This window comes from Silurus meridionalis, chromosome 27, assembly GCF_014805685.1.
Source record: "Silurus meridionalis isolate SWU-2019-XX chromosome 27, ASM1480568v1, whole genome shotgun sequence".
In the NCBI taxonomy this organism is placed as follows: Eukaryota; Metazoa; Chordata; class Actinopteri; order Siluriformes; family Siluridae; genus Silurus; species Silurus meridionalis.
In genome coordinates, this window is record NC_060910.1 from 9,836,750 (window position 1) to 9,862,347 (window position 25,598).

General features: G+C 38.4%; 2 protein-coding genes across 7 annotated transcripts in view; one reads left to right on the plus strand and one right to left on the minus strand.

The window, feature by feature from the left end:
• si:dkey-40c11.2 (drebrin-like protein B) overlaps positions 1-16,503 on the plus strand; it is a 39,868-nt gene extending 23,365 nt beyond the window's left edge. Inside the window, exons 5-16 of one of the 3 annotated variants that reach the window (XM_046841202.1) lie at positions 6,961-7,098; positions 7,207-7,284; positions 7,969-8,120; positions 10,316-10,370; positions 10,471-10,545; positions 10,627-10,723; positions 10,812-11,276; positions 11,620-11,997; positions 12,585-12,668; positions 14,262-14,377; positions 14,487-14,541; positions 14,634-16,503. In XM_046841202.1, the coding sequence (XP_046697158.1) occupies positions 6,961-7,098; positions 7,207-7,284; positions 7,969-8,120; positions 10,316-10,370; positions 10,471-10,545; positions 10,627-10,723; positions 10,812-11,276; positions 11,620-11,997; positions 12,585-12,668; positions 14,262-14,377; positions 14,487-14,541; positions 14,634-14,770 (1,830 nt within the window). In that variant the 3' untranslated portion in view covers positions 14,771-16,503. The remainder of the gene's footprint in view (positions 1-6,960; positions 7,099-7,206; positions 7,285-7,968; positions 8,121-10,315; positions 10,371-10,470; positions 10,546-10,626; positions 10,724-10,811; positions 11,277-11,619; positions 11,998-12,584; positions 12,669-14,261; positions 14,378-14,486; positions 14,542-14,633) is intronic. The other 2 variants (XM_046841203.1, XM_046841204.1) reach the window with 2 other exon arrangements.
• A 473-nt stretch (positions 16,504-16,976) lies between these two features.
• rtkna (rhotekin a) overlaps positions 16,977-25,598 on the minus strand; it is a 60,805-nt gene continuing 52,183 nt past the window's right edge. For 3 of the 4 annotated variants that reach the window (XM_046841205.1, XM_046841206.1, XM_046841207.1), the window contains exons 5-12: positions 25,406-25,523; positions 24,792-25,016; positions 24,601-24,695; positions 23,457-23,563; positions 23,248-23,376; positions 21,883-22,048; positions 21,420-21,524; positions 16,977-19,961 (exon numbers count right to left, since the gene is read on the minus strand). In XM_046841205.1, the coding sequence (XP_046697161.1) occupies positions 19,402-19,961; positions 21,420-21,524; positions 21,883-22,048; positions 23,248-23,376; positions 23,457-23,563; positions 24,601-24,695; positions 24,792-25,016; positions 25,406-25,523 (1,505 nt within the window). In that variant the 3' untranslated portion in view covers positions 16,977-19,401. Of the gene's footprint in view, positions 19,962-20,474; positions 20,578-21,419; positions 21,525-21,882; positions 22,049-23,247; positions 23,377-23,456; positions 23,564-24,600; positions 24,696-24,791; positions 25,017-25,405; positions 25,524-25,598 lie in introns of all 4 variants that reach the window. The other variant, XM_046841208.1, reaches the window with a different exon arrangement.

A 25,598-nucleotide genomic window follows, 5' to 3' on the forward strand; every position in this document is an offset into this window, starting at 1 on the left:
TCCCTTTCAAACCACAGTCAATACTATCGTCAATCAGCATTCGTTGTGGGACACGACACATGGCACATTACACACACTTCCACAAGCCTACCGCAATTAAAAAAAGCACTTTCTATTGTTAGCCCAGGTTTCCTATTTGTGGGTTGTTTCCTTCCTCTCTCTGTATTTGCGAAGTGTCTGTTCAATGGCTGGTGACAGGCACAGCTCAGTCGCTCTCTTCCTCCTCTTTTTTGCCCATTATTCTCCAGCTGTATTATGCACCACACCAACAAATAAACTCTCACATACTAAGGACAGGAAGAAGGAGCAGAATGAAAGGATGGAATGGAGGAAGAGAGAAAGATAGAAAAGAATTGCTTTGGAAAAGGTAATCCTGCCTGCCCTATCACTGGCCTCTGCATATGGAGGTGTTAAATGAATTTTCTCATTTCAGAGCAGAGTTAGACATGCTGTGTCTGATATCGTGAGAACATTCACGGCTTTCGTGGCCTCTCCTGGCTTCACCAGCCAGGCCGTGTTTGCCTAACATTTCCATAATCACAGAGAAGAGTTTTATGAGTTTATTGAATGCACACAGGGTCACTTGTGCACTTACTGCCTTTTAAAGGCATCACCCGGTCAGCTTCAGAGGCATGTGAAGAATGTCTTCTGTTTTCCATTTTTACTTCAGCTCTTCAGACACGTAGTGAAATATACGCACCGGGTCCTTTCATGACTCCCCTTCCTAGGGAAGGCCTTGTTTATGTTGGTGTGAAGACACATATTTGTTATGTGCATATTATTTTAGTAATTGGGCATGGATTTCATTATATGACCCTTGTATGTGTTTACTGGGAACTGAATCCTAAGAGCACTACACAATATCTTGTGTTGCGTTTAGTTTGTTTCGTATTGGGTGTTGTTGCAAAATGTTTAATGTTGTTTAAGTGACTTGATAGACTCTATTGGCTATCGTGAATCCGGAAAGTATTCACAGCGCTTCACTTCTTTCACCTTTTGTTATGTTTCAGTCTTATTCCAAAATTAATTCAATTTAGTATTTTCCTCAAAATTCTACAAACAATATGAAAGAAGTTTGTTTTAAATCTTTGAAAAATTGAGCTCAGGTGCATCCTCGTCATCTTTTAGAAATTTTGTGTAGAAAAATTGAAGCGCTGTAAATACTTTTACGGATGCACTGTATATTGCTACTGCACATTGCTTGAAAATCATTAACTTTTTTAAACCTACTTTAAATATACAAACTTTTTCCAGAAAAATGTTACAGAGAAACGATTCCTGCTCTTGTTGCTGTAATTAGGGTTATATATCGCGCATATGCTTAAAACAAGAAATGGTCATTTGTTGCTTTGTCAGTATCTTGTGGAAAAAGGTTTTGAAATGCCAGAGAAGGTGGACCTCCAGTTTCACCATTGTGTTTTCTCTTGCACGAAGCTCTCAGACCCAAAATGTCACTACATGAACTGCTCAGCATACATCCAACTCAAATGCACAGCTACTGATACACCTGTATGGCACAGTGCGACAATCCTCTCCCTCAAGAGTTTCACACACTCTTCCCACTTTCTGCTGTCATGGTGGCACTCCTGACTGCCTTCATTATAAGGCACATTTTAAAGGTGAGGTCATAGATGCCTGAGTTGTTTGGAATGGTAACTGAAATTAATAGCAGATTACTGAGCTTGCTGGAGCTTTTATTGTTCTTGGCAGCCCGGGATGAAGTCTGCTGGAGCCCAGTGCCAAAAGGGATGCAGTAGATGCCAGGGGTCCATGCAAGTAGAGGCATAGTAGCTATAAAGCCTTGCATGTAGTGTTTCATTATAGTGACATTTATACTTGTGCATAAAAGATTTGTTTGTAAAAGACTTAAAATAGTTAATATTTCTCCACCAAATATCTTCTCATTTTTTACTGCCAAATGCCTTGTGTTGTCCTACATAAACAATGCCTGACCAGAATATCTTAAGATTCCATTTTTATTCATTTCAATTATCTGGGTGGACAATTCAAACCAGATTCTCCATTTTGGCTTCTGCTACACAGTATCAATAACAGGATTAGTGTGACGCATTTTGGTGGTGTCTCAATCCCCTGTAGCTACTTCTCTCTGTATTGTCTCATTTTTCATTTTAGATCTTTTTACTTTGCTTCTCAGTGAGTCTGCAGTAAGTCTCAGATGCAAATACTAGGTTTTACCAGGCAATTACCACATCATCAGGGTGTTACCACAGCAATTACTGGAAGTGATTAGGTTTTTTATTTGAGGGTCCCAACCACCAAGCTGGATCTCATTAACATATCCATACGGTGTTTACTGTACATTGGCTATCATCACCATGAACAGCTATTTCCAGCTTCTCTGATAATTGATTAATAAATGTTCAGGATTTTCTAATTGACTTGTTGTCTGGTTATTGTCTCAGAACCGCTTGCACATTTCTGACCAATAACTTATATCCTTTTCATCCATCAGCACTTGCTGGGACTGTTGTTTGGCAGATTGTAGCTCAAACCAACTGGTACTTTTAAGTAAGAAAAGTATACATTTTATTAATTAACATTACAAAGGACAAAAAAATGCCTGTTATCTTTTTGCTGATAATAAAACTTTACAGCAGAAAGTCTTTGTGCATTGATTTTGTCGCTGTAACACATACACTGTATGGGCTAAAGTATCAGGACACCCCAATTTTCCCGCCATTTGTGGTTCTTCCTCAAACTGTTACACAAAGTTGTTGGCACACGGTTGTAGAGTGTGTTTTTTTAATGAGGTAGCATTTAATTTTACCTTTATTTAATCTAGGAGACACAAACCTGTTTCAGCATGACAATACCCCTGTGCGCAAGTCCAGTTCCATGAAAATATGGTTTACATAGGTTGTAAAATTGTGAGTAGCCTTCTTCGACCTCAACCCTTTTGGGATGAATTGGAACATTTACTGCACCCCAAGCTTTCTGACTATTCATATCCTTGAGACTAAAATTGGGCAAGAATATCTGTACGACCACACTGCAAAATATAGTGGATCATCTTTTCAATTTGTATAATTTTGTAAGTGTTTTAGTGTAAGATTGCACAGGTTATGGTGCAATCCAACCCTTACCCTACCCTAACCCTTTGCTAATAACTAGTTGAAAGCCGATTTGCAGTACGCTCAGCAACAATGAACTTCCACACAGGAGTTAACAATCACTCATCGGCTATTCATTTTCAATAAGTGGCTGAAGGAAGTTAAAAGGTTGAGCAGTGAGTCGACTAACAGAAAACATTTTCAGTTTGCCTGAGATCAGTTTTTACTGAGAAGCAAAATGAGTATTATGTGTTTTTATCAGTTCAGCCTTTTTTCTGTTGTACGAAAAGCTGTGCTGGGTAGAGAATTCTAAACACAAATAACAAATATATGCAGAGCTGTTGTGTGAAAAGATTTTTTCAATATATTTAATAAGCCTTTTTTAAATAAAGTTATGTTTATCAGATTTGTCTATCTTGATTCGTATCATTCATAACTGAAAGTGATTCACACCTGTCTTTAATGCGAAAAATCTCGTCCTGTCCTCTGTAAATATTAATTCATAGGAAAATTGTTTCAATGCACTGCTCAGCTTCTGTGAATTTCAGTCTGAATGATCTCATTTTGCATGACCTCATAGCAGATAAGTACAGGATTTATTACTACATGAAAATAGTTTTATTTGAAAACATTTTTAGGTCTATGCAGTCAGACTGTGACAGACTGTAACATTTCCATTAGGTAATATAAATGTATTCTAAGGCAGCGTGGGAGGCTGAATGGATTGAAAATGTGTGCAAAGTAAGACATTCGCACTGTGATAACGCATCGCTTCCAAGGTGTGGTCCGTGTTATTAAATGATTTGGGAAGCCCAGGTGTAGACAAGCGGGATTGCAAAATTATTGTTTTGGATAATGGTACAGCATATTGCTGTAAACTGATCTGGGACCTATTCAATTATAACATTTACTCATCCACATGTGACCCTAGAGAAAAGTTGTTACATCAGTAGTGCTGACATTGACGTTGTTATTATGACTCGTTGCTCGGTCGAGCTGTGCCTTGGGGGCGTTGCTGTACATCAACAGGTTAAACTCTATTATCTAGGCAAGTAATAACACAGTCATCCAACCTTGTCCTATTTTGAAAGAGGGATGAATAATTCTAATAGAAGAAAGCCTGTAAAGAAAAAAAGAGGAACATTTTTTACTTCACTGTGCTCAAATTGAGTATTGCGCTTGATGAGACAGGCTAACGCATCAGTCTCGACTTGTCTGTGCTTTCCTCAGAGCTTTCACTTCGGGAAGGACGAGAGTTTTATAGACATGAAGAAAGAGGTGGGTGTGGAAGAAGCAGCCTGTGCTTGCTAGCACTGTGCAAGGCACTAATCCTTTCTGAAACTGAGGTTTTTGCAGACCTTGAACTATAGCCAGCATTGACTGTGACGTAAGGCTCTGAGGCACACCCACAGCCCTTTCTTTTTCATTCCCCCTTTTCGTACCCCTGTCTTCCAAGTCAGATCATTCCATCTGCAGAGTTATATACACAGTATATATATTGCACTGGTTGTGAATAACTAAAAGGTTAATAACTAATTATAAATGATTGCAACTGGGAACCATTTAATTGAAAGAATAATTTACACGCTTTTGTTATTTGTAGTAAGCTTACAGGTCAGAACATTTCAAATATTTTAAGAATATATCTGCATTTAGTCAATACAGAATTCTATACACTATAGTTTCTTTGAAGAGACCAAAAATAGTAGCAGTGCTTGATTTAAATTTAATTTGTGTCTGGACCTCTTCTTTTTAATATACAGTAGAAGTGGGTTTACACTTGTAACCCCAGAAGCGACTTTTTGGCAGAGGATCAGACACGAACTTGTTCGAGTTCTAGATCTTAATAACTTTCCCCATTTGTCAGTGTCCACAAACAGATGAGATTTCATCCAGAACACTCATGCGCTCCTCCTCCTCCTCCTCCTCTCCTCACTCTGAAGTGCTTCTGAATTTAGTGTGACAGTCTGTAGAAGATCTGAAGTGTGTGTTTGTGTGAGGTGCGTTGGGAGCCGTTCTGCATCAGTGTGGTCACCAAGTTAAAACTATCCAGTTTCATACTTCATTTTCTCTACACACAGCAGTTCTGAACACACACAAACACACCCACACATCTTTCTCTTGCATTTTTGTGTGTTCTTCTCACTATGTCCTCTGATGGAAGAAATCTGGTGTACCAGCTCAATGGACATACAGAAGCTTTTGGGACCAGTTTAAGATCATGTGTTGACACTATTAGCTGAGCTGTCTGGGTTGGAGAGATGACATACTCTGTACGCTGTCACAAGTCGATCATGGGCATCTATGAGCTCATGTGCATGGAAGAAGGCAGAAAACACTTTCTTCTAAAATGTTATGCTGCCTTGTGTTACAGAATGAGCAGCGGTTTGAAAAGATGTTGTTGAAAGGAGGAATTGCCTATTAGACCTCACACTTCTCACCTGGCATGCATATCAGATTGTTTTGTGGTAAAAAAAATGTTTTAAGTTGTTTTAAGAGAAGCGGTAGCTCAGGGGCTAAGATGAGTTTAAATCCCACCACCACAAGTAAGTTTAACAAGGCCCTTATCTCTCAACTGCTCAGTTGTATAAATAAGATAATAGTAAGTCACTCTGGATAAGGGCGATTAACATAAGGGAGAATGAGATTTTTGTGTAACCAAGCACTATAGCATCATTAATAAGAATCTTACACAAAATAGTGCCAATAATTGAGAGGGTCTGAGTTCGTCTAGCCCACCTCCTTTTTATTATATCATTGATCTGTCCTTATGCTTTGTACAGTTACCATGAACAGTTTTGTGTTTCATCAGTGAGAAGTTGATAACCTCAAGAAAATAGACATTTTGATAAAACTATAATGAATGGACAGTCGATGTCAGATGAGGATGGGTTTTGGGTTTCTTCTTCAGGGTGTTTTTCTTTAGCATTATTATCTCTGGATTGTCCATTAGGTATAAACAAATAGTAATAAATGTGTTAATTTAAAATATATATTCTCAATCTATGTATTACTGATTACTATTTAGCTGCTTTTTTGACTAGTTGTTGGTATTTTACATTTTATTTTCATACCAATGTCAGTGCTCATTGACATATATAATAATAACATTTCCAACTAATGCCATGCCTCAGCAGTTTGTGCTTCAGTGAACAGAGGTGTGTGCCCTGTTTTCTGATCACTGGTGTGAAATTTCACACTTTTCTTTGAGCCCAGCCCTGGAAAGTAATTTTAAATGCTTTGGATTCAGAAGTAAGTGTATGAAATGTTGGTGGAAAGCAAACATGGATTGTGTGCTTTCTGGGAAAAAGACCGACTCCCTGAGTGTGAATAAATGTAGTGATCTTTGGAGCGTGCTCTGAGCATGTTTCAAAGCGTTTTGCCAGGAAACTTTTTCAAACGCAAACCCATACAGGTGAACATCAGCAAAATGTATTTCTTTTTCTGTTTCTTGGTATGTGATGTGGAAACTGAAGTGATGTATTGTTTGGTCTTGGAGAGATGAACTGTGAGAAAGGAGGTTCTGAGATATGAGGTGGGCAATCATGTGAGTAATCAGTTAGGAAATGCTGTATCAAGAATTTATATACTAAATATAATACATTATTAATATACACATGTACTTCACAGCACTAATTGTGTTCTCTGTTCTGATTGGTCAGAAAATGTTGATTCATTGTCTGTTTATATTGAATTGCCTATTAACCGTTATTAAGGTTTCTCTGCTTATTGGTTTATTTTGCTATTTAGTCAAAGCGACTGTTTTGTGGATAAACGAGGAATAAAACACCTAGAACTGTTGTTTCACTGCCTCACATCGCTCCATCATGGAATATTTTTTATGTGAGCTAATTTTATTTTGTTTTTTTTATCTCACCCCGTGTTATAGGAAGCCAACGCTTTTATCCATGCCTCTAATAAAGATGAATTGACTGAGGAAAAGATTACAGCTATTCTGGAAAAAGTTCGACCACCAATGGAGAGATTTAGAAGAAACTCAAGACAGACAGAGAAAGAAGAGACAGTGGTAGGAGGCCGTGCTTGAAAAAACCCATCCCTTTATAAAGCACCTAAAATGTACAATTGATATAAATAAGTAAAAATCACACCTGGTCTGTGTTTTTACTGCTCACAGGGAACAAACTACAGGAAAACAAACGCTGCACTGGAGATGAGACGGATCAACAGAGACACCTTCTGGGCACATGCAGAGGTGCAGACTTTAAAAACCTCTAGTACAGGGTGGTGCAAAAAGAATGCATGTTTTAAAAATGGGTAGTAGTTGGGAAGGTGGAGGTCGGCGACCATCACCGGCACCTGTGAGTAGTTCAGAGGGTTCCGGTTTAGTAGCCATGGCGCAGTGGAACGTGGAGCATCGCGTTTTTGAGGTTGAGCAGTTTTTTTAGAATAACAATTCAGTTATTACTGTCCAACATTTCGCTATGTCCCTTGGCCCCCCACGCTCACCAGATTTGTTTGTCTCCGATTTCTTTCTTGGGGGCAACCTCAAATTCAAAATCTACATTCGAAAACCTCTTACAGTAGCTGAAAGTTGCTATTTCGCAAATAAACTTTGAGGAAAGGCTCTGGATGTGTGTACAACAAGCAGGACATCATCCTTCTGATATTATCTTCTGTAATTAAATAATCAATGCACACCTATCAACCTCATTTATTACAGATAGTTTTGTCAATAATTTGTTTTAAATATTGAAATTCAATCAAAATTACACTTATTTGAAAAACATGCATTTTTTGCACCACCCTGAGTATATCTTCAGTATGACAAAATCAAAATTTCTGAACAAACGTTGTGAAAGCGAAATCATCCACACTAATATAGTGCCCTGTTATATATTATATATTTATTATACTAGTAATACTTGTCTTGTCTTAGCGTGAGGAAGAGGAAAGAAAGGAGGAGGAAAGGAAGAAGGCTGCAGAGGACAGGAGACGCCGGGAGAGAGAGAGAGTTCTCAAGGAAAGAAAAGAGGCAGAGGAGAGAGACAGAAAGATGAACGAGAAACTGCAGATGATCGAAGAGCAAAGGTGATAAGTACTTCCATGGGTATACACATATTATTTGTATTATTATTATTTGTATCAACAAGACTGTTTAGTGTGTTAGGTTTATCCAGAGTTTCTTTAGTTATACACTTAATAAGAATAAATATAGTAAAGTGAAGGTCATGAAAGTGACATCAATTATCTTGCAATATTATTGTTATACCGTTTAGAATGAATATGGCACACCGAAAGGAACAATTATTGGGGTTCATTATTCCATTATGAAAAAAATCACCGTCAATCCAGTGGCGAATGTCTGCTCCTTTCTCTTAAATGTTTGTCAATCAATATAACCTATACATAATAAGCTATTATTGTTTTGTGGGTGTTAGGGATGCACAGTAACTGATTAAAAATACATTAATCGGAATAGACACGAGTTCTTGATAGACACAAATATACCTATGAATAGGAGGTGTTAAGAAAGCGTCCTAGAAATGTGTCACATACAAAGCGTGGGACAGAGAAAGACCATGTTCATTAACAGAAATATGCAGTGCGACTTGATGCTCTAGCTCTAATTCAGTTATGATTTTTTTTCCTTTGCAGCATAGTGGTATGGTTTATGTTCACATTTAAAAAATTCTTTACAGTTTGTGCTCCACCTACTTTTAATTCCATTAGTTTATTGCTTTACTTTACTGCTGTGCTCATACTAGTTGTATCCACTGATCCCATCGGGCACCACAGAACTGATGGGCAGGACTTTACTGTAGGTCTGATAACTAATAGAATTATTTTAGAAAACTCTAATGCTTACTGTATTGTAGCTTGTGTAGTAAAGACATCCATTAGCAGTAGTATGTGGATGTTTTTACTACACAAGCTACAAATAGTATTTTATTAGTTTACAGGGTTTTTTTGCATTAGAATACGTCACGTATTCAGAGTAAACGTGACATGTATTCTAACGCAAAAAAAACTGTAAACTACTAAAATACTCTTGTATGATTTTACTTAAAAGTATGATTTACTGATCTAAAAGTATACTTTAAATTAGTGGTGTAACAGTACATGTACATGGCTTTCGGTTCAGGACACGTGTACCGAGTACAAAGGTTTTTACGTGCGGAACATATTTAAGTTTCCTTGTGGTGGACCACAAGTGTGTACCCCGTACTTTGAGTGCATTTATTATTATTATTATTATTATTATTATTATTATTATTATTATTGCGGATGGTCCGCTGTGGCGACCCCTAATGGGAGAAGCCGAAAGAAAGTTTATTATTATTATTATTATTATTATTATTATTATTATTATTATTATCATCATCATACTTGAAAACATACACAATGCCAGGGGTATAAAAAATTGAGTTATAGCAGTGTCACTGTGGAAATACTATTTGTTTTTCACATGCATGAAAACACTCAAGAATCAATAGCATTAGCAGCTAAACAGGAAGCGGCTTGCGATATGTATTCTTTAGCGTTTTATGTCCAGATTCAAAAATTTCTCTTCGTGACAATCGTGACAATTCTGCTTATCGTGGGAGAGAATAAATGAAGGATGGCAATTATGAAGAAATTTGTTAAAGTCTGCTGAAATAAGCAGAACAGTTAAGTAGATCATATCTTTAGGAAATTAAATATTAAATGTAAAACACACACACACACACACACACACACACACACACACACACACACACACACACATCTGGATGACCAAAATGGGGTCTAACAAATGTAAACAATTTAATTAAGTTTTTTCATTAATTACATTTTATTTAATCAATTTAATTTGTGGCAATTAAATGGTTTACCTTAATATTCAATATAATAAACAAAATAAATGCAATACTATTTTTTATTTTATTTTATAGATTGTTGAACCAAGCAGGCATTTTATTTTAAATAAATGTAATAAATGTAAACTGTGGATCTTCACAAATATTATTAATAATCTTTCTCTCGGCTTCTCCCGTTAGGGGTCACCACAGCGGATCATCCGCATGTTTGATTTGATAAAAAACGACAAGCAAGTTTTGCATTTCCTCCCCCTAACCGTACCAAAATCTAGCTAAACCGTGATTTATAAACCGAAGGTACATACCGAACCGTTACTTTTGTGTACTATTACACCCCTACTTTAAATACATGTACTCAGTCCGCATATGAGAGCAGCAGGACATGGAAGTTGCCAAGTACGATATTCTGTATTTTTGTTGCTCCAGGAGATTGGATGCCAAACGTCAAGAAGAAAACAGAAGACATGAGAAATCTAAATGGGTGGGTAATAAATGAAGTGATTTTATATGTTATTTAAAAAGAAGATCGTAGAAGCATTTCTATGACTCTTCAGTGTGTGATAAATGTGTCTAATGGACAGGAAATGCAGCAGAGAGAGCATGAAGAGGAGATGAGGGCTCGACTCAGACGCAGCGAGTCCATAGAGAAAGCAGCCGTGCGTGTGTTTTATCATTTCTAAGAACAAGACATCACAGCTTTTGGCTTTGTTGTTAATAATTCTTCTTGTGACCACTAGGAGGCAGCAGCGCTCATTTCTCAGCGCTCTCTGAACCCACGGGAGTTTTTCAGGCAACTGTCACAGAGCTCCATCAGCCCTGTATCGCCAAGCACAGGTAACACTGTTGTAGCACAACCTTTCATATCAGTGTCATTAAGTGCAGCATGATACAAAGTTTTTTTGTGTGTGTATTAAACATCCAGGAGGTAAACCTCCATTCCGTCGTTACCAGCGCAGTTTGACAGACACTGCCTTCATCTTTGAGAGAGCCAGTGCCAGTAGCGGACCCACTTCACCACTCAGCCCAACTGTTACCTCCCCCTTCTCTCAGACTCCGACGAGCCCCTTCAACCGATGCACGTCACCGCCAAGTCCAAGCTTCCGTCCAATAACATCTCCCCAAAGCCCTCGTGCCCCTGTCAGGACTCCTCCCACACCACCCATTACTGAGTGTTCTGCCCCACCCATCTCCTCTCTACCCAGCCTGCCAGATTCCAAAGCTTCTCCACCTCTGTCCACAATTCCTAGTCTTTCTGAAGACCAGGTCCCTATTGTCCCTGAATCTTCAAATTTGGTCCAGAGTGAATCGACCAGTGTTGTGAGGGAACAGGAACCAGTCCCAGTTACTCCATCTGCACCCCCGCCTGAGATCCCAGCTCCATTAAAGGGTAAGCTCTTATTCTCTCAGGTTTTTCATCAGGTGAAGGTTACGTGCTCAGCTAGCCTCCAAGATCAAGAGGACCTGGAGAAAATAGAAAATAAAATTAAAAATAAAGTGCTAGCTTTAAAGCCAAACACACACATTATCACACGTTCTTGAAAATGATAGAAACATAAGAAACAAAGTGAGTGATTTTTGGAAATCACTATAGTGAATATAGAACTTAATATTAAATTTACAAAGAAATTAGATTTGGTCATTAGCATTATGTATATTCAGTTTAAACCCAAAATCTTATTGTATGTCAAATATAAATGACTAGTATTTAGTCTGCTCATTATCTTTTTCAGAATCTGTCTCAGAGCACCTTATTGACATCTTCATGCCAAGTGAGACAGATGAAGAGTTAAACATCGTAGTTGGCCCAGAAGTAAAAGCAGAAGAGGCTCAATTACCATTAGAGGCATGCACCATCTGCCTTCCACCATCAGAAACATCCACCAGCTCTCAGGATCCAGCTGTGGCAGAGCAGGCTGTCATGCCACGATCGGAACCCTTTGCGGTTTCTCTTCTTATTGAGGTGGAAGAACCTATAGAGGAGGAAGAAGAAGAACAAGAGGGAGCTGAAGAAACAGCAGAAGTCGAGGAACAAGCGGAGTCTGAATCATCAGCCAGTGATGAACCAACCCTGATGGAAGAGATTCACACTGTTGTTAGAACTGAAGCAGGCAAGTATTCAAATATACTTTACAGGAATACAATGATGTTCTGACAGGAGGAGTTTAATGGTTCTCTGATGAGAAGATAGATGCAAGTATAAATGTACACTATATGGACAAAATGATTGGGTCAGCCATATTTGGTTCTTTCTTTTACCACAAAGTTGGAGGTGCATAATTATATAGGACAGGACAAAAACTTGTTCCTGACTGCACCCCAGGTCTCCTCACCCTGCATCAGTACCTGATTTACCTGAACACCCTTGTTGGTGGATCTCCACATCTACACTCCAAAATGTAATGGAACATTTTCCCAAAAACGAAATCTTGGATATTATTACAGCAAATGCAAACAAAATGTGAAACGGGATGTCCAAAAAGCAAACAGAATCTTACAATCAGGTGTCCACAAACTTTTGACACTTGAATGTATGTAAATCAGTGGTAGTTTAATAATATTTTGATGAGAGTTTAATAATGATGTTCTCAGATTAATAGTGATATTCTGACATGAATGTATTGATAACTGGAGTATAGTCAAATTCCTCAGTACGGCTGCTTATTGAGTTTTCGCTCCTCTCTTTTTGTGTTCGCAGAGGTCTACGTGGAGGAGTCCAAGAACTTTCTGATTGAAGAAGAAATCCCAGACCAAAATGGCATATGTCCTCAGAATGGTACAGGTAATTTAATTAATATTCAGGTCCCACAATACACAAATATGTATTTAAATAAATGCATGAATTACAGATGGATTATCTTCCAAGTGTATATAAAGTGGTAAACCCTCAATAATCTGACTGATACAGTGAGAATAGAACAAACCGATCACGATCAATCTGAATTTCATTACATTTTTAATTAATTTTTAAATATTAATATGCATACAGTGTGTAACAGTGTTTAATAAGTAAACTGAGTAATTACTGAACCATAAAAAGAGAAAGTTGACTAACAGATTTGGTTCAGGATTAAATGTATAGAATTTGAAATATAATTTGGAACACAAGATCTTTTTTGTGTTAATAACATGTCGAGTAAATAATACTGCCAATTCAAGACTTTAAGATACGAGTGTAACACAACTATCACTGAGCTGACATTAATTACTTACGATTTCTTATAATCTTATACTCCAGTGCTCATGTTAGTTCTCTTTCTTCAGTGTTCTGTATTGTTTAAAGATTTATGATCCACCTCTTGATGTCACCCAAATGAGGATGGGTTCCCTTTTGAGTTTGGTTCCTCTCAAGGTTTCTTCCTCATAACATCTAAGGGAGTTTTTCCTTGCCACAGTTGCCACGGCTGCTCATCAGGGATAAATACACATCATTCACCTTAACTGTTAAATTCTGTAAAGCTGCTTTGAGACAATGTCTTTTGTGAAAAGAGCTATACAAATAAACTTGACTAGTTGTGTTTTCTGTTATTCTAATATATATATATATATATATGCATGCAGTTCATTCATGTTGATTTATACTGACCGTAACTACAAGATTTCCAGCTTGTAAAAGTAGATCATGGACATATAGATTTTGACTTGAGTTGTGACTTTTTCATATAGTCTCCTTTACTGAGTCTGAGAAGAGGAACACTTTTGGGTCAGCAGTTTTTCATCTCATAATTGTGGTATAGATGTGTTGTGAGTTTAGGAGGTTCTGAAAAGAGAAAACTGTAAGGGTTTTTATTTTTGCTCACTGAAACAGAAAAGACGTTAGCACCACTCAGTACAGGTGTGTGATCCTCAACCCTTCCCTTGCTTTTAACCTCTATTCACAAACAGATGCAATTATGCAATTAATTGGTTCGTCCTCCTCCACATCATCCCTTTCTTCTAAAGAAAGTTTTCTGTTGTTGCAGACACACAGTGAGAGTTCCCTTGTTCCATACACACTACTTTTGTGACAGGTTTTTAATTGGTGCAGGTTATGTATTAACTTTATATTAGCGAAGAAGTGGATGCTTTTCTGAACTGAGAAATTACAAATTCAAATGTACCGTAGTTGAAGCAAACGTGAAATTTTCCCCAAAATGTGTGTAGCGTAAAAGAATTTACTGAAGTTCAGTAAGGAAATGATGAATCCTTTGTCCACCGCTTGTATTTGATTATGATACGAATACTCTGCTCAATGACACTAAAGTTGAATCTAATCTAATAACCACACAGAATCCTCTATAAGAATTACTTTATTCTGACTGATGAAAATCTTGCATATAAAAACAGACACAGTCTAATTGCTCATTAGCTGCACTGTATTGTCTCCTCTACCCAGCCAAAGAATATGATGATTCCTCCGACCACAGCACACCAGACAAGTGTACTTACATTGTCAATCGCGAGGACACGGACGAAGAAGATGGCCAAAGTGAAGAGGCAGAGAATGTTCAGGTACGATCAAAAACCCCTCACAGTCTAGTTTATATTCCGACCTAATTGCTTACTTACACTGCATTGTTGCTGATTTGGTTGTGTAATACCCCGCGTTTGATTCCCACAGTCGTCAGCAGGGGGACCGCTTCTGCGTGTGCGAGCGCTCTATGACTACCAAGCAGGTCAGAGATCCTTTTATTGCCATTGAATTCAAACAACCATCCATGCAAGCAACATGTCTCATATAGATCTCTGAACACCGTGTGCTTTCCAGAGGATGACACAGAGATTTCCTTCGAGCCTGGGGACATCATCATGGACGTGGAAACAGTTGACAAAGCTTGGTGGAGGGGGCTCAGCAAAGATGGCCGCCAAGGTCTCTTCCCTTCTAACTATGTGGAGACCATCTAAGGACTTCATGTTTCTTTCAGAGACACTTCTCTGTCTCTTAGATGCAGTACCGGTGCTCAGGGACCAAACGTTTTGAGGTATCCAGCAGAGGGAGCTAAAAACAAAACAGGCTCCAAATCTTATGGCTGTAACAGTGAAGGTACTAAGAGACCAATGGGATGAGAGAGACAACAAAATGATCAGAGATCGGTGCTTGGGCAACAGTCATGTGCATGGCTGAGACAGGTTGCTTGACTTTATTGTGAATTATCTACAAGATATTGTTTTTGTATATTTTTTATTTCCTTTGATTTGGCTCAGCAGTATGTTTGACTCTTGGTTATGTTTCTAACACGGAAGTCAGTCAGGGTTATGATTCCGGCTGATTTATGGCTTTGTAATGCTAACGTTCGATATAAAAACTATAAGCCTTCATTACAGCTGCATTTAGAGCATGTATCGTTCAATTGTTTGTTATCAGGATGATACCTGTATTACTTATAAAGTCTCTACAGTGCTGCTGAGCAGATTTTGATCCACTTGTATATGTATTTACATTAGGCTTGCAAGGTCCCATTTTAAACAACCGAAATAAACAGTGTAATAATAAACTGAAAAAGACAAGAAAATACGCATTCGCATCATTTCACAGTTATAGAAGGCGTGATAATATCGGCTGCGCAGTCAGGAACTGCTCGCTGCCAGTGGCAGGTGTGAAAACTCTGGGTGGTTCGGTGGCATGATATTAACAAGTTACTTGTCCAATACCATACCATGACAGATGTTAATGAACTCAAGATAGTCACCGTGATCTAATGTGGAGGTGCATGGTATGGAAAGAAGAGGGTGGGGTTTCTAAATGTGCCACTTAATATTAGAGCGTATCATACACCTGTCAGTGGCACATATGTATTTTATTGGGGAGGAAAAAGTTTTTGTTGGAGTGAGAATTTGTACTAGGGTACTCTTGCGATTAGATGCCTTTGTAATCATCATGTAGGAATGATAAAATCTTTATATCGCACACAAATTGTTCTTCACACAGTATTTTCAGAGTAATACTCAGGTGAGATGACTTCTTACTAACCAACACCTGACTGAGGTCATATAATGCATATAATATCATTTTCATTAGTACAGCTGCACTGCTGTGATACCACACGTACAACAAAACAAGCGAAAGAATTTGATTACAGAAATATGACAAATCTATTCACTTATCTCTCTAGCATGAAGTTTACCAGCACATTATCCATTTTTTTTATATAATATACTGGTATGTAAGGATTCATTAGAATTGTCCTCGAATATTTTACACCTCTTGACCACCTAACAGCTTTTCACGTCTCACTTTTTTCATCACTTAATTAAAGATCTGTATCTTGTATTTAATTTTTAATTTTTTGTTTGTTTTTTTAGTATTAGACAGATGGATTTTCATCTTTGCAGTGTTCATCGCTTCACAAATCCTTTTTTCATCCTGGCACATTACCATGCAGATCAACATTTAAATGTTTATGCAGGGGAGTTGTGCAATTGTTATGAAATTAGTATTAAACAAGTAATTTTTTTTTTTTAAAGAAATTCCTACTTTTTTGTTTTACCTTTTCAGTCATTGTAATGTACACAGTTGGTTTAGAGTAAATAAACGACAACAACGCAAGCTAGCATGTATTAAGCAAAAGGACACTATTATAGCTTTGTGCTGTTATAAATAATGAATAAAGGGGAGGTGTTTAATGCTTTTTCTATAATAGCACTCCCAAAGTGTTTTATTTATCTTATACCACTGCAACAATTTGTATTACTTTACAAACTCCAAGATGGTTTTGGTTATTACTTATTGCATAGCAGCTAAAGTTAAGAACTCGCCAGGAAATGCATACAAATAAAAAAAAGAAAAATTAATGAACACCTTCTGACCAATCAGAATCAAGAATTCAACAGCACTGTGGTGTAGGTAATTTACAGCAGATTCCAGGGGCCATGCAATCACATCTGGAATGATTATTTTTATGATTATGGTAAGATTAATGGTATATAGGTGTAAAAGAGTTTAAGACTTCCAGAGCATTCACATTTTTCCCCTCGCCGTTTCCAAGAAAACATGCCTAGGATTCTGAACACGCTTCCTTTTAAACAATGTATTGTCATACGTGTACATCTTCTGCATCACAATCCTGTGCACAAACAGTTAATTACAAAAAAACGAGACTCCCAGTTCAGGTTTATTTAAAGCTTTTTTTTTATAATTTGCATTACTATTATAATTATTTTACATGCCGAGTTAGTTTTTCGCTTCAATGGCCATGTGCATGCAAACAGCCTGCTGATAGGATGCTTATCTCCAGGTTAAACATATCTACCAGTATAGTTAGACCTGTACTCACCTGATAAAATATCTCAATAGATGCATTTATAACAACAACAAAAAATTATGGTAAAATACAAAAGCAACAATGAAAGTTGTTAATATAAAAAACTTTACAACAGGAAACACAGGCTGAATGAATGTACAGAATAAAAGGTTCACCCTGGTGGCTCTTAATTAGCAATGTAAAGCGGTATTAGTTACTAATCTCAATTCAATACAGTAATACAGTGTATAAATTCACCACTTCCACCATACTGATGTATTTCTCAGTAAACAAACTGAAACAGAATACAGATCCACTGCACCACAAACTCATGATCAGATCAGAAGACTTCCTTATGGTGAAAATTACAATCCTGAGATATACACATTTATATTCAATTGTCAGCCGAATTCTATAGTTGTTGTCTGGTGGCGATTAGAGCTCGTCTTTTTCAATATTGACCTCTTCTTTAAAGCAGAGAAATGACTAAATAGACTTCTGATCAGAAGAGAAATAACGTGCACTGATGATGTAGAAATGTGGAGCAGATAACACTTTGAGAACAGGAATGCATTTGCATAGTCATGTAGGTTTCCTAGAGGGGGAGTATTCTAACAATTTCATGTGTTTCTGCGATCTCTAGCACAGTCAATACAGCAGTGTGCAACACAGTTACGTAAACGGCAGCCGATGTCTAAAGCTGTTCGTGTATAACGTGTAACATGAGGGTGAAACATTTCACATCACCTGCAGAATGGCGATTTTGTCAAATTGGCCAGTTGTTATAAAATACTGTGGTAATTCAACAGCCAGCTGAACTTCAGTTGGATATAATTTTGGGGTGTAAATTGTTTTAAAACGGTACTTAACTATACCATTTCATCTTGCTGACATCGCACCTTCAAAACTACACCTTAAATATGCACCTCATATCTTTTTTTTTTTAAAGGTCCACTCTATCAACAATTCCAGATCAAAGACGTGAGTTAAGAAATTACCATTTTTTCTAAGAATCCACATACCAGACACGGAAAATACGATAATCTTCTCACCATAACAAAAGGTGTTTTCTCATTATCACAACTTGTGATATTGACATAGCAAACATTGATCAGTAAGTCAGTTAGTGACTGACAACTTGCACACAAGTGTCCAACGCTTGAGAAGCTATTTCAGTTTTCAGAATGCAGGAACAACGTATGTCGTCATGTCAAGCTCGTTAGAACATTGTCGTGATGATGTGAAAACGAGAAAGGAAAAAAAATACTGCATGGCCTCTTAGGACTTCCAGACCCTCGAGTCCATTATTATGAGTTGAAATAGTTGATCAGTGTCTGTTCATATATATGCACAATTTATCAGCTTTTAGTCTGTCAATTAGTGGAACGTAACCTCGAGATGACTACTGCTCACAGATGTTATTATCATCAGATGGACCATTCACAGCTCAGCACTTACACAGACATGCAGTAACACATATCTGGCACAGCACCAATGTCAGGACAACACTATGGTGTAGAGATTTTTGCCTTAGCATTCTTCCTGCATAGTGTTTTATTCACCTAACACTTCATCAGTATCAGTTTGGGGTCACATTACTGCTGTTGGCTGAATAGTTTTGGTTGGACAATCAAGCTGGATCAGGCAACAGGAAACACTATATTAGTTTTATAGTAACAGGTGGTAAAAAAGCTTGTTTTCCATTCACTATGTTTATTTATATGATGTTAAATAAAGCATTTTGAACAAAATTAACAACTGCAAAACGCTGCTGCTTGTTTGAGCTGCATATAAGAGTAATACGTGATTTATAAGGCATTGTGCCTTCAAAAGAGAAGCTGAAGTATTTCATAGCTTATTTTTAACATAAAAGATGTTCAGTAGCTCGTAGTTTAGAGTGTAGCAACGGTTAAATTAGCACTATAAATGAATTGACTCAACTGCTCCAACTGACTGCAGATCATTAGTCCAGGTTGAATGCGATCAGTAAAGGACCAGGGGTAACATCTGTTCTGTAAGAAAATCACCTCTGTATGAGGTTGAGAATCACAGGAACATTCTATCACATATACTGATCAGGAACCATGTATAAATATCTCTTCTTCACCACAACCACTGAACCCATTTACAGGAAATCGCCCATTAGCTATAGTATTTGTTCATCACCCTCCCTGTGTTAAAAACGCCTGAGCCACGGACTTTTCATGTATTTCAAACGGTAACATTAAAGGGATCCATCTTAAAGAAGTAGGTGCTTTTGTGAGAAATTCTTTTGTTACAAGGAACCTGAAGGAATTATACGTGACTCTGTAGCCAGTTTCTAGGGTCCAGCTTTGCTCGGAGGTTCCTCAGGCTGCGGCGTGCACCGGAAGGTCGCGAGAAGGCAAGATCTGATTCTGGGCTGTTGCTCCCCTCACTGGAGCTATTACTGGAAGTGGAGCTGGAGCAGGAGAGAGGTGGGGCCTGCTGATGGAGCGAGCTGGCTGATGGAGGTTGGCACGAACAGTGGAGACCTCCGTAGTTTCTTCCTCGCAGCGTGGACAGCTTGGCATCCAAAGAAAGCGTACGAGGACGGAACCGGTTGGACGAGAGGTAGTGGGGTGAGCAGGGGCTGGAGCTGCAGGGACTAGAGCTATCTGAAGCCAGGCTGACCTCGGAGGAGAGCAGAGCATGAGGCCGGTGACAGCGGGGGCTGGGAGAGTGGCGTGGAGAGTGGTGCTGGATATTTTGGGGACTACCGGGAGGCTCTTCCTTAAATAAAGACATCCAGTGAGGTGGAGTCTGGAAATCAAACTCCTCGATACGCCTCGTCAGGATGTCCGTGACGGCACTGATGTCATCCGATGTGTCAATAACTGTCAGAGAAACAAAGAGCACAGATACTATAAACACTATAAACAAAAGCAGACAGAAGCTTCATTGTGCAAATGTTATTGGTCGTTTGCTCAACAGTGATAAAAAGATAACTAGAAAAGATTGGAGAGAAAGGGGGGAAAAAAAGGGAGTGATGAGAATCTGTTTTTACTGTAAATTGTCAACAAATCCATCAAAAGCTTTCAGAACATGCTTTTAATAAACACTATATGGACAAAAGTTTTGGCACACCTGATCCTTTCTTACCAAATATGGTTCTTCTCCAAACTGTTACCTTAAAGTTGGATGTACACAATTCTTTGGATGTAAAATTTTTGTTCACTTGAACTTGCATTTATTGCTTTGTAGGATCTCACTACAATGTCAGGTCAGTATGAGATATAATAAAAGAACCGATATTCTTCACACTACCAGGCAAAAGCACCATACAGAATGGATCAGAGGAAGCAGGGAAGCTGGTTAATGGTCTAAAACAACCACCCTGGTTACTTCACCTGTCGCTGTAATAGGAGGAGAGCAGTGCACGGATCTCAGCAGAGACAGCGTTATCCTGCAGCAGCAGCCCCTCACAAGAAGAAGGAGCAGAGAGAGGGGGAGCTGAGGGCAAGCAGGACAAAACCACCACAAGGGGCAAAACAAGGGGAATGTGCAAGCGTATATGATGAAGAAAAAAAAAAAAACGATGTGTGTAGATATTAGAATATTAGTCGTAAAAAGAAATTTTGGGATGTATTGAGCAATACAGTGCAAAAAGAAAAGGAAAATGAAGGTTTGTGCAACCGATGCAAAGATAAACAGAAAATGGGCAGAACCAAAGCGAAGAAAAAGTGAAAGAGAAAGGGAGAGACAGAGAAACAGAGACACAAAAATCAGTGCCCGAAACAGAACAAAGAAATGATTAAAGATTTTGCTTAGAATGTATACAAATCTAAAGAGTGCATTATCCCTTCATTTTCTTTATCTACACTATAGACAGCAGGTGAATATTTCATCTTAATTTGAATTATATATAAAGTCTAGTTGTTGGTTGGCAAAATAAGCATTTTCGAAAATGAATTATCCTTCACAGATTCTTTAATCAAATCTGTAAATTCGGATCTTTTCATTTAGAAATGATATATTCCCAACTTTTTATTGGAAAAAAATTTGTGATTGTGTATAATCACTTATGGCACTGATACGGTGAGTGGAGATTACTATATCGAGTTCAAAAATGTACAATTTAGAGGTTTTCCCATTTACAATAACTCTTAACAGCTAAATAGTTACATTTTATTTAATATGTAATTCGTCAAATTCTGCCCCAGACCCTATTTTATGCGAGTAGCAGTTCTTATCTTAGGACAGAAAAATATGCTTAGAAAGAAATTAGACTGGAAAACTCTGTATAGCCATATAACAAAGCATGACTGCTCAATTTATTTTTTTTTCTGGCATACCCATCTCATGGTAGAGAGAGCCCTGTTTGGCTGTAACTAGAGCAGGCCTGCGTGGTGAAGGCACCTCAATCTTCATCAGCTCATCACAGCACTGCTTCCACTGACCTGCAGGGGGAGACAGCAGTATAAAAAGACACATCGATTAGCACTGAAGTGTGTTGGGGACTGAAAGACAAGAACTCCTTTATTGACTCGGTGTCTGCCACATGCTCATCATTTCACCAATTGCCATTATATGTTCTCTTTATTAGCATCCCTGTAGGAGTAATATATAATTTTATATATATATATATATATATATATATATATATATATATATATATATATATATATATATATATATATATCCCCATTACCCCCATTTCCATTCAGCTATCGATAGCAATAGCGCCCCCTTGTGGAAAGGCTTTATCTTCTCTGAACTTTACACTTGTCTTACTGTAGTGTCCTGTTCTCTACTCACTCATGTCAAAGAATTGCTGCCAGAAGGCCTCCATCCAGCGCTGTGTATCCTCTCGACTGTCTGTGACTAGTGTGTGCGTGACCTCCTCTCCTCCATAATGGTTACTGATGCAAATACTCTGCGCTTTGCTTTGGGGGTCTCTTTCTGCTGCTCGTATCCTCGTCTCCTGTGAAAGACATGAACACACAGAATTAAGCCTATGGCTCTTTATTAGCAAGCGAGCAGCATCAGATAACTCAAATAACATCTGATATTTACTGCCAAATCAACTACTTTACTGTGGATAGTGAAATCAATTACAACCTATACAAAGAGTATATAGAAATCGGGTCTGGATTAAATTCAGCACTGCTCCATTTTTGGGTAATAGGCAAAACAATTTGTGCTTTGAATGTATAAGAGGCAGAAATGCATAGAGAAGCTTAGCCCTAAGGGCATACTGATATGAATTCAGGTATTGTGTTTTAACAGTGCTATCGATTTGTCCTCAGTTTCCTGTATGAGACTGATGCATTGCCTCACAAGGTGTGCAACTAATGAAGACCTTTTAGTGCACCCAAATATGAGTTGAAAATAAAACCTAATTCTCATTGTTTTAAAAGAAACTCGCTTTGAGACAGAAGTCTGACACACCAAGAGCTGTCATGTCAAATTGCCTGTCTAGTCAGGAGTGGTGTAGCAAATTTTGCACCATAATGATAAACTATCATAGGCAACATATTTTATTCAAATGCAAATTAAAAAAAAGTCAATTTAAATATAAACAAGTTCTGTGACAGATTATTATAAAAAAAAAAAAAAAAATGCTGTGACACAAACCACTCTTTCACATTCGTTTTTTTTATTCTCGCCAAATGATACAAACCCAATTAATTCCATGTCAGATCTTCGGTTCATTTGTTTTGAAGTATGGATTTAAGAGACCTGCAGTCAATCTGTTGTACCACATGATAGCTAAGCCTTGTGATTTGTAATTTATGCCAGATGGAGGTACGTGGCTTAAATGGCGTAATCACAGTTGTTGTGGCGCCGAGGTTTGTACAATGTGGCCGTCAGCTGCTGCGCCAAAACGCTGGAATAATTTCGATCACAGAGACCGCACACTGCTTACGCCGACGCTCATGCAGCACTCGATGCCAAAAAGCACGGAGCATAATGAGCAAAATCACGCAGTCTCTGCAACCTGTCTGTTGCATGTGCAACAATTTTGGACAGTATAATGACTGTCAAATGTGATAAAAATATACCAGTTGACAAATATTATTAATACCAGTATTAACATCAGCCACAAAAACCATGACGTCAGAGCCATTCGACTAGAAAATGTAAAACAGCGTGCTAAATTTACATTACAGAACGTCTTACTTTGTTAATGCTGATCGTTAATAACGGCTCCACATTGGACTCCATATCTTCCTGTCGGTGGTAACAGAAGAGGTTTGTCCCTTTTAGGACGCCATAAACGTTCGTCCATCCTTGAGGATCCCCACCGAGCTAGAACAACAGCATGGGCGTGAAAAATCTGGAGTGCGAAACATATTGTATGTGTGTGTAAGCTTGTGTGTATGTTTCACCTTGACTCTGAGGCAGCCACTATTCATCTGCTGTGTCATGCAGTGCGGCTGAGCAGCCAGGCGACAACACGCGCTGCCGTACAGCGGCAACCAGTATGAGCACTCTTCTACAGGGGCATACAGTGAGACAGTAAGAAAAACCGAATGGAAAAAAATAAAAAATACATACCTATTTCACGAAAGACTAAGCTAAGCTAAACCCCATCTAAAACCTGCTGAACTGTTAACATGGCTTAAGTTAAACCCTACAAACACATTCCCGTTAACAAGTCATTACTAGCAATTTCCAATCTGAGGGCAACCCCTTACATAATCTCCTAAAGAGATACCTGTTGCTGCAAAATACACACAATAAATGAAACTGCATTTAATGAGCAGCTCATTTGTTCTGAATGACTTATAATAAAAAAAATTTAAAAATAGACTGAAAAATTCACCAGATAAATGATTTCATTGCTTTTTTCGAATATTTATTCATTTAATGAAAGAAAATGAAACGCAGGCATGCAAAACAGCATTTACAGTATTTTCCGGACTATAAGCCGCTACTTCCCCCCCATGCTTTGAACCCCGCGGCTTAAACAATGAAGTGGCTAATTTATGGATTTTTCCTGGGTTTTTCCCGGTTTCACAAACTTCAAGCCAAAAAACTGAGCCCCATAACATTAGACCAATGAAATTGCAGAACGGGTTCAGGTGAACCAATGAAACTCTTTATATTAAATCAGATGCGCTCCCACTGAATCGGGCCGCACCACATCATAAATATGGATGAGGTTCCTCTGAAGTTTGACCTGCCTTTCACTCGGACTGTCTACAGGAAATGTGAATCATTCATCATGCTGAAAACAACCGGGCATGAAAACACACACTTTACCTGTGTTCTGAGCAGAGAGAAAAAAATAAAATAAATGTGTAAAAACCAGTGCTTATATTTGGGTGTGCTTAATAGTCCGGAAATGACGGTAAATGAGATGAGCACAAAAAAGTTCACACTATTCATTAAGGAGTCACTAAGCACTAAGACTTGTATTTACACTTTAAACTGATCATTCGCACTGAACATTAACCTCAGACACTCCAGAAAGAAAATGAGAAAATAAGATCATGGTTAGCCGAGAGGTGTGCTTGGGTAGTGTCTCACCGTTGCCAGTTATGGTGAGGTCGTGTGTGCGGAAGCTGTCCTGGACGTGGGAGAGGGTGAGAGTAGTGTGAGCCAGGAGATGGTACTTGGGTCCTCTGTAGACAGATATTAAATATAGAAAAAAAGCAATAAGGAAGAGTTGTGAAGTGTTACCCACTATAGAGTATGTATATGTGCGTGTGTGCACTCACGGTACAGGTGGTACAGGCAGCAGCAGTTGTGCGTTGCCCCCGTTGCTGATGGGGCTGTAGGCTCCAGGCTCCAGAGCTGCACGCATCTTCTTTCCAGATGAGCGGCCCAGAGACGAGCTCAGTTTGCTGGCCAGCTTGCGTGGTGTATTGCCTGCTGAGTAATCGTCCTCTGTACAGCAGCTGTACAGCTCTAACCTCAGCTCAAATCCTGGGCTGGCTTCATTACTGCACACAGCATGATGAGCAGCCACAACTCAGACATATTTCATGTAAAATGAGGGGTTGTAAAAAACATGATTTAATAATATTTTTTTAAGCAGTCAGACAGCAGGCTGTGTTAATGTTACAGATTTTCTACACTGCCGTTGTAACCTTTTACTTAGATCCAACATTTCTATGGCAAACCAGATGCTCACCACATCCATCCATCTTTCTGTACACGATCTAATACAACGGCTGTACGTACAACAATATGATATTCCACGCAAGTTAGAATAGTATCAGACAGGATTCAGTATGAAGTGTACGACTATCACCGATGTGCAGATGTACAAATGCAAAAAAAAATATATAAAAACAACCAAAAACAATGACATTGGCGTACACACACTTACAAGACGATGGTGTTGTCGAAGCAAATGTCTGTGAGGGTTCTGTCCACCATCACCATGTCTGTGTCAAATATTTCCCCTCCTAACTGCAGCAGACAGAACACAGCACATCGGTGAAGCTCTGAGAGAGAGAGAGAGAGAGAGAGAGAGAGAGAGAGAGAGAGAGAGAGAGAGAGAGAGTGAGAGAGAGAGAGAG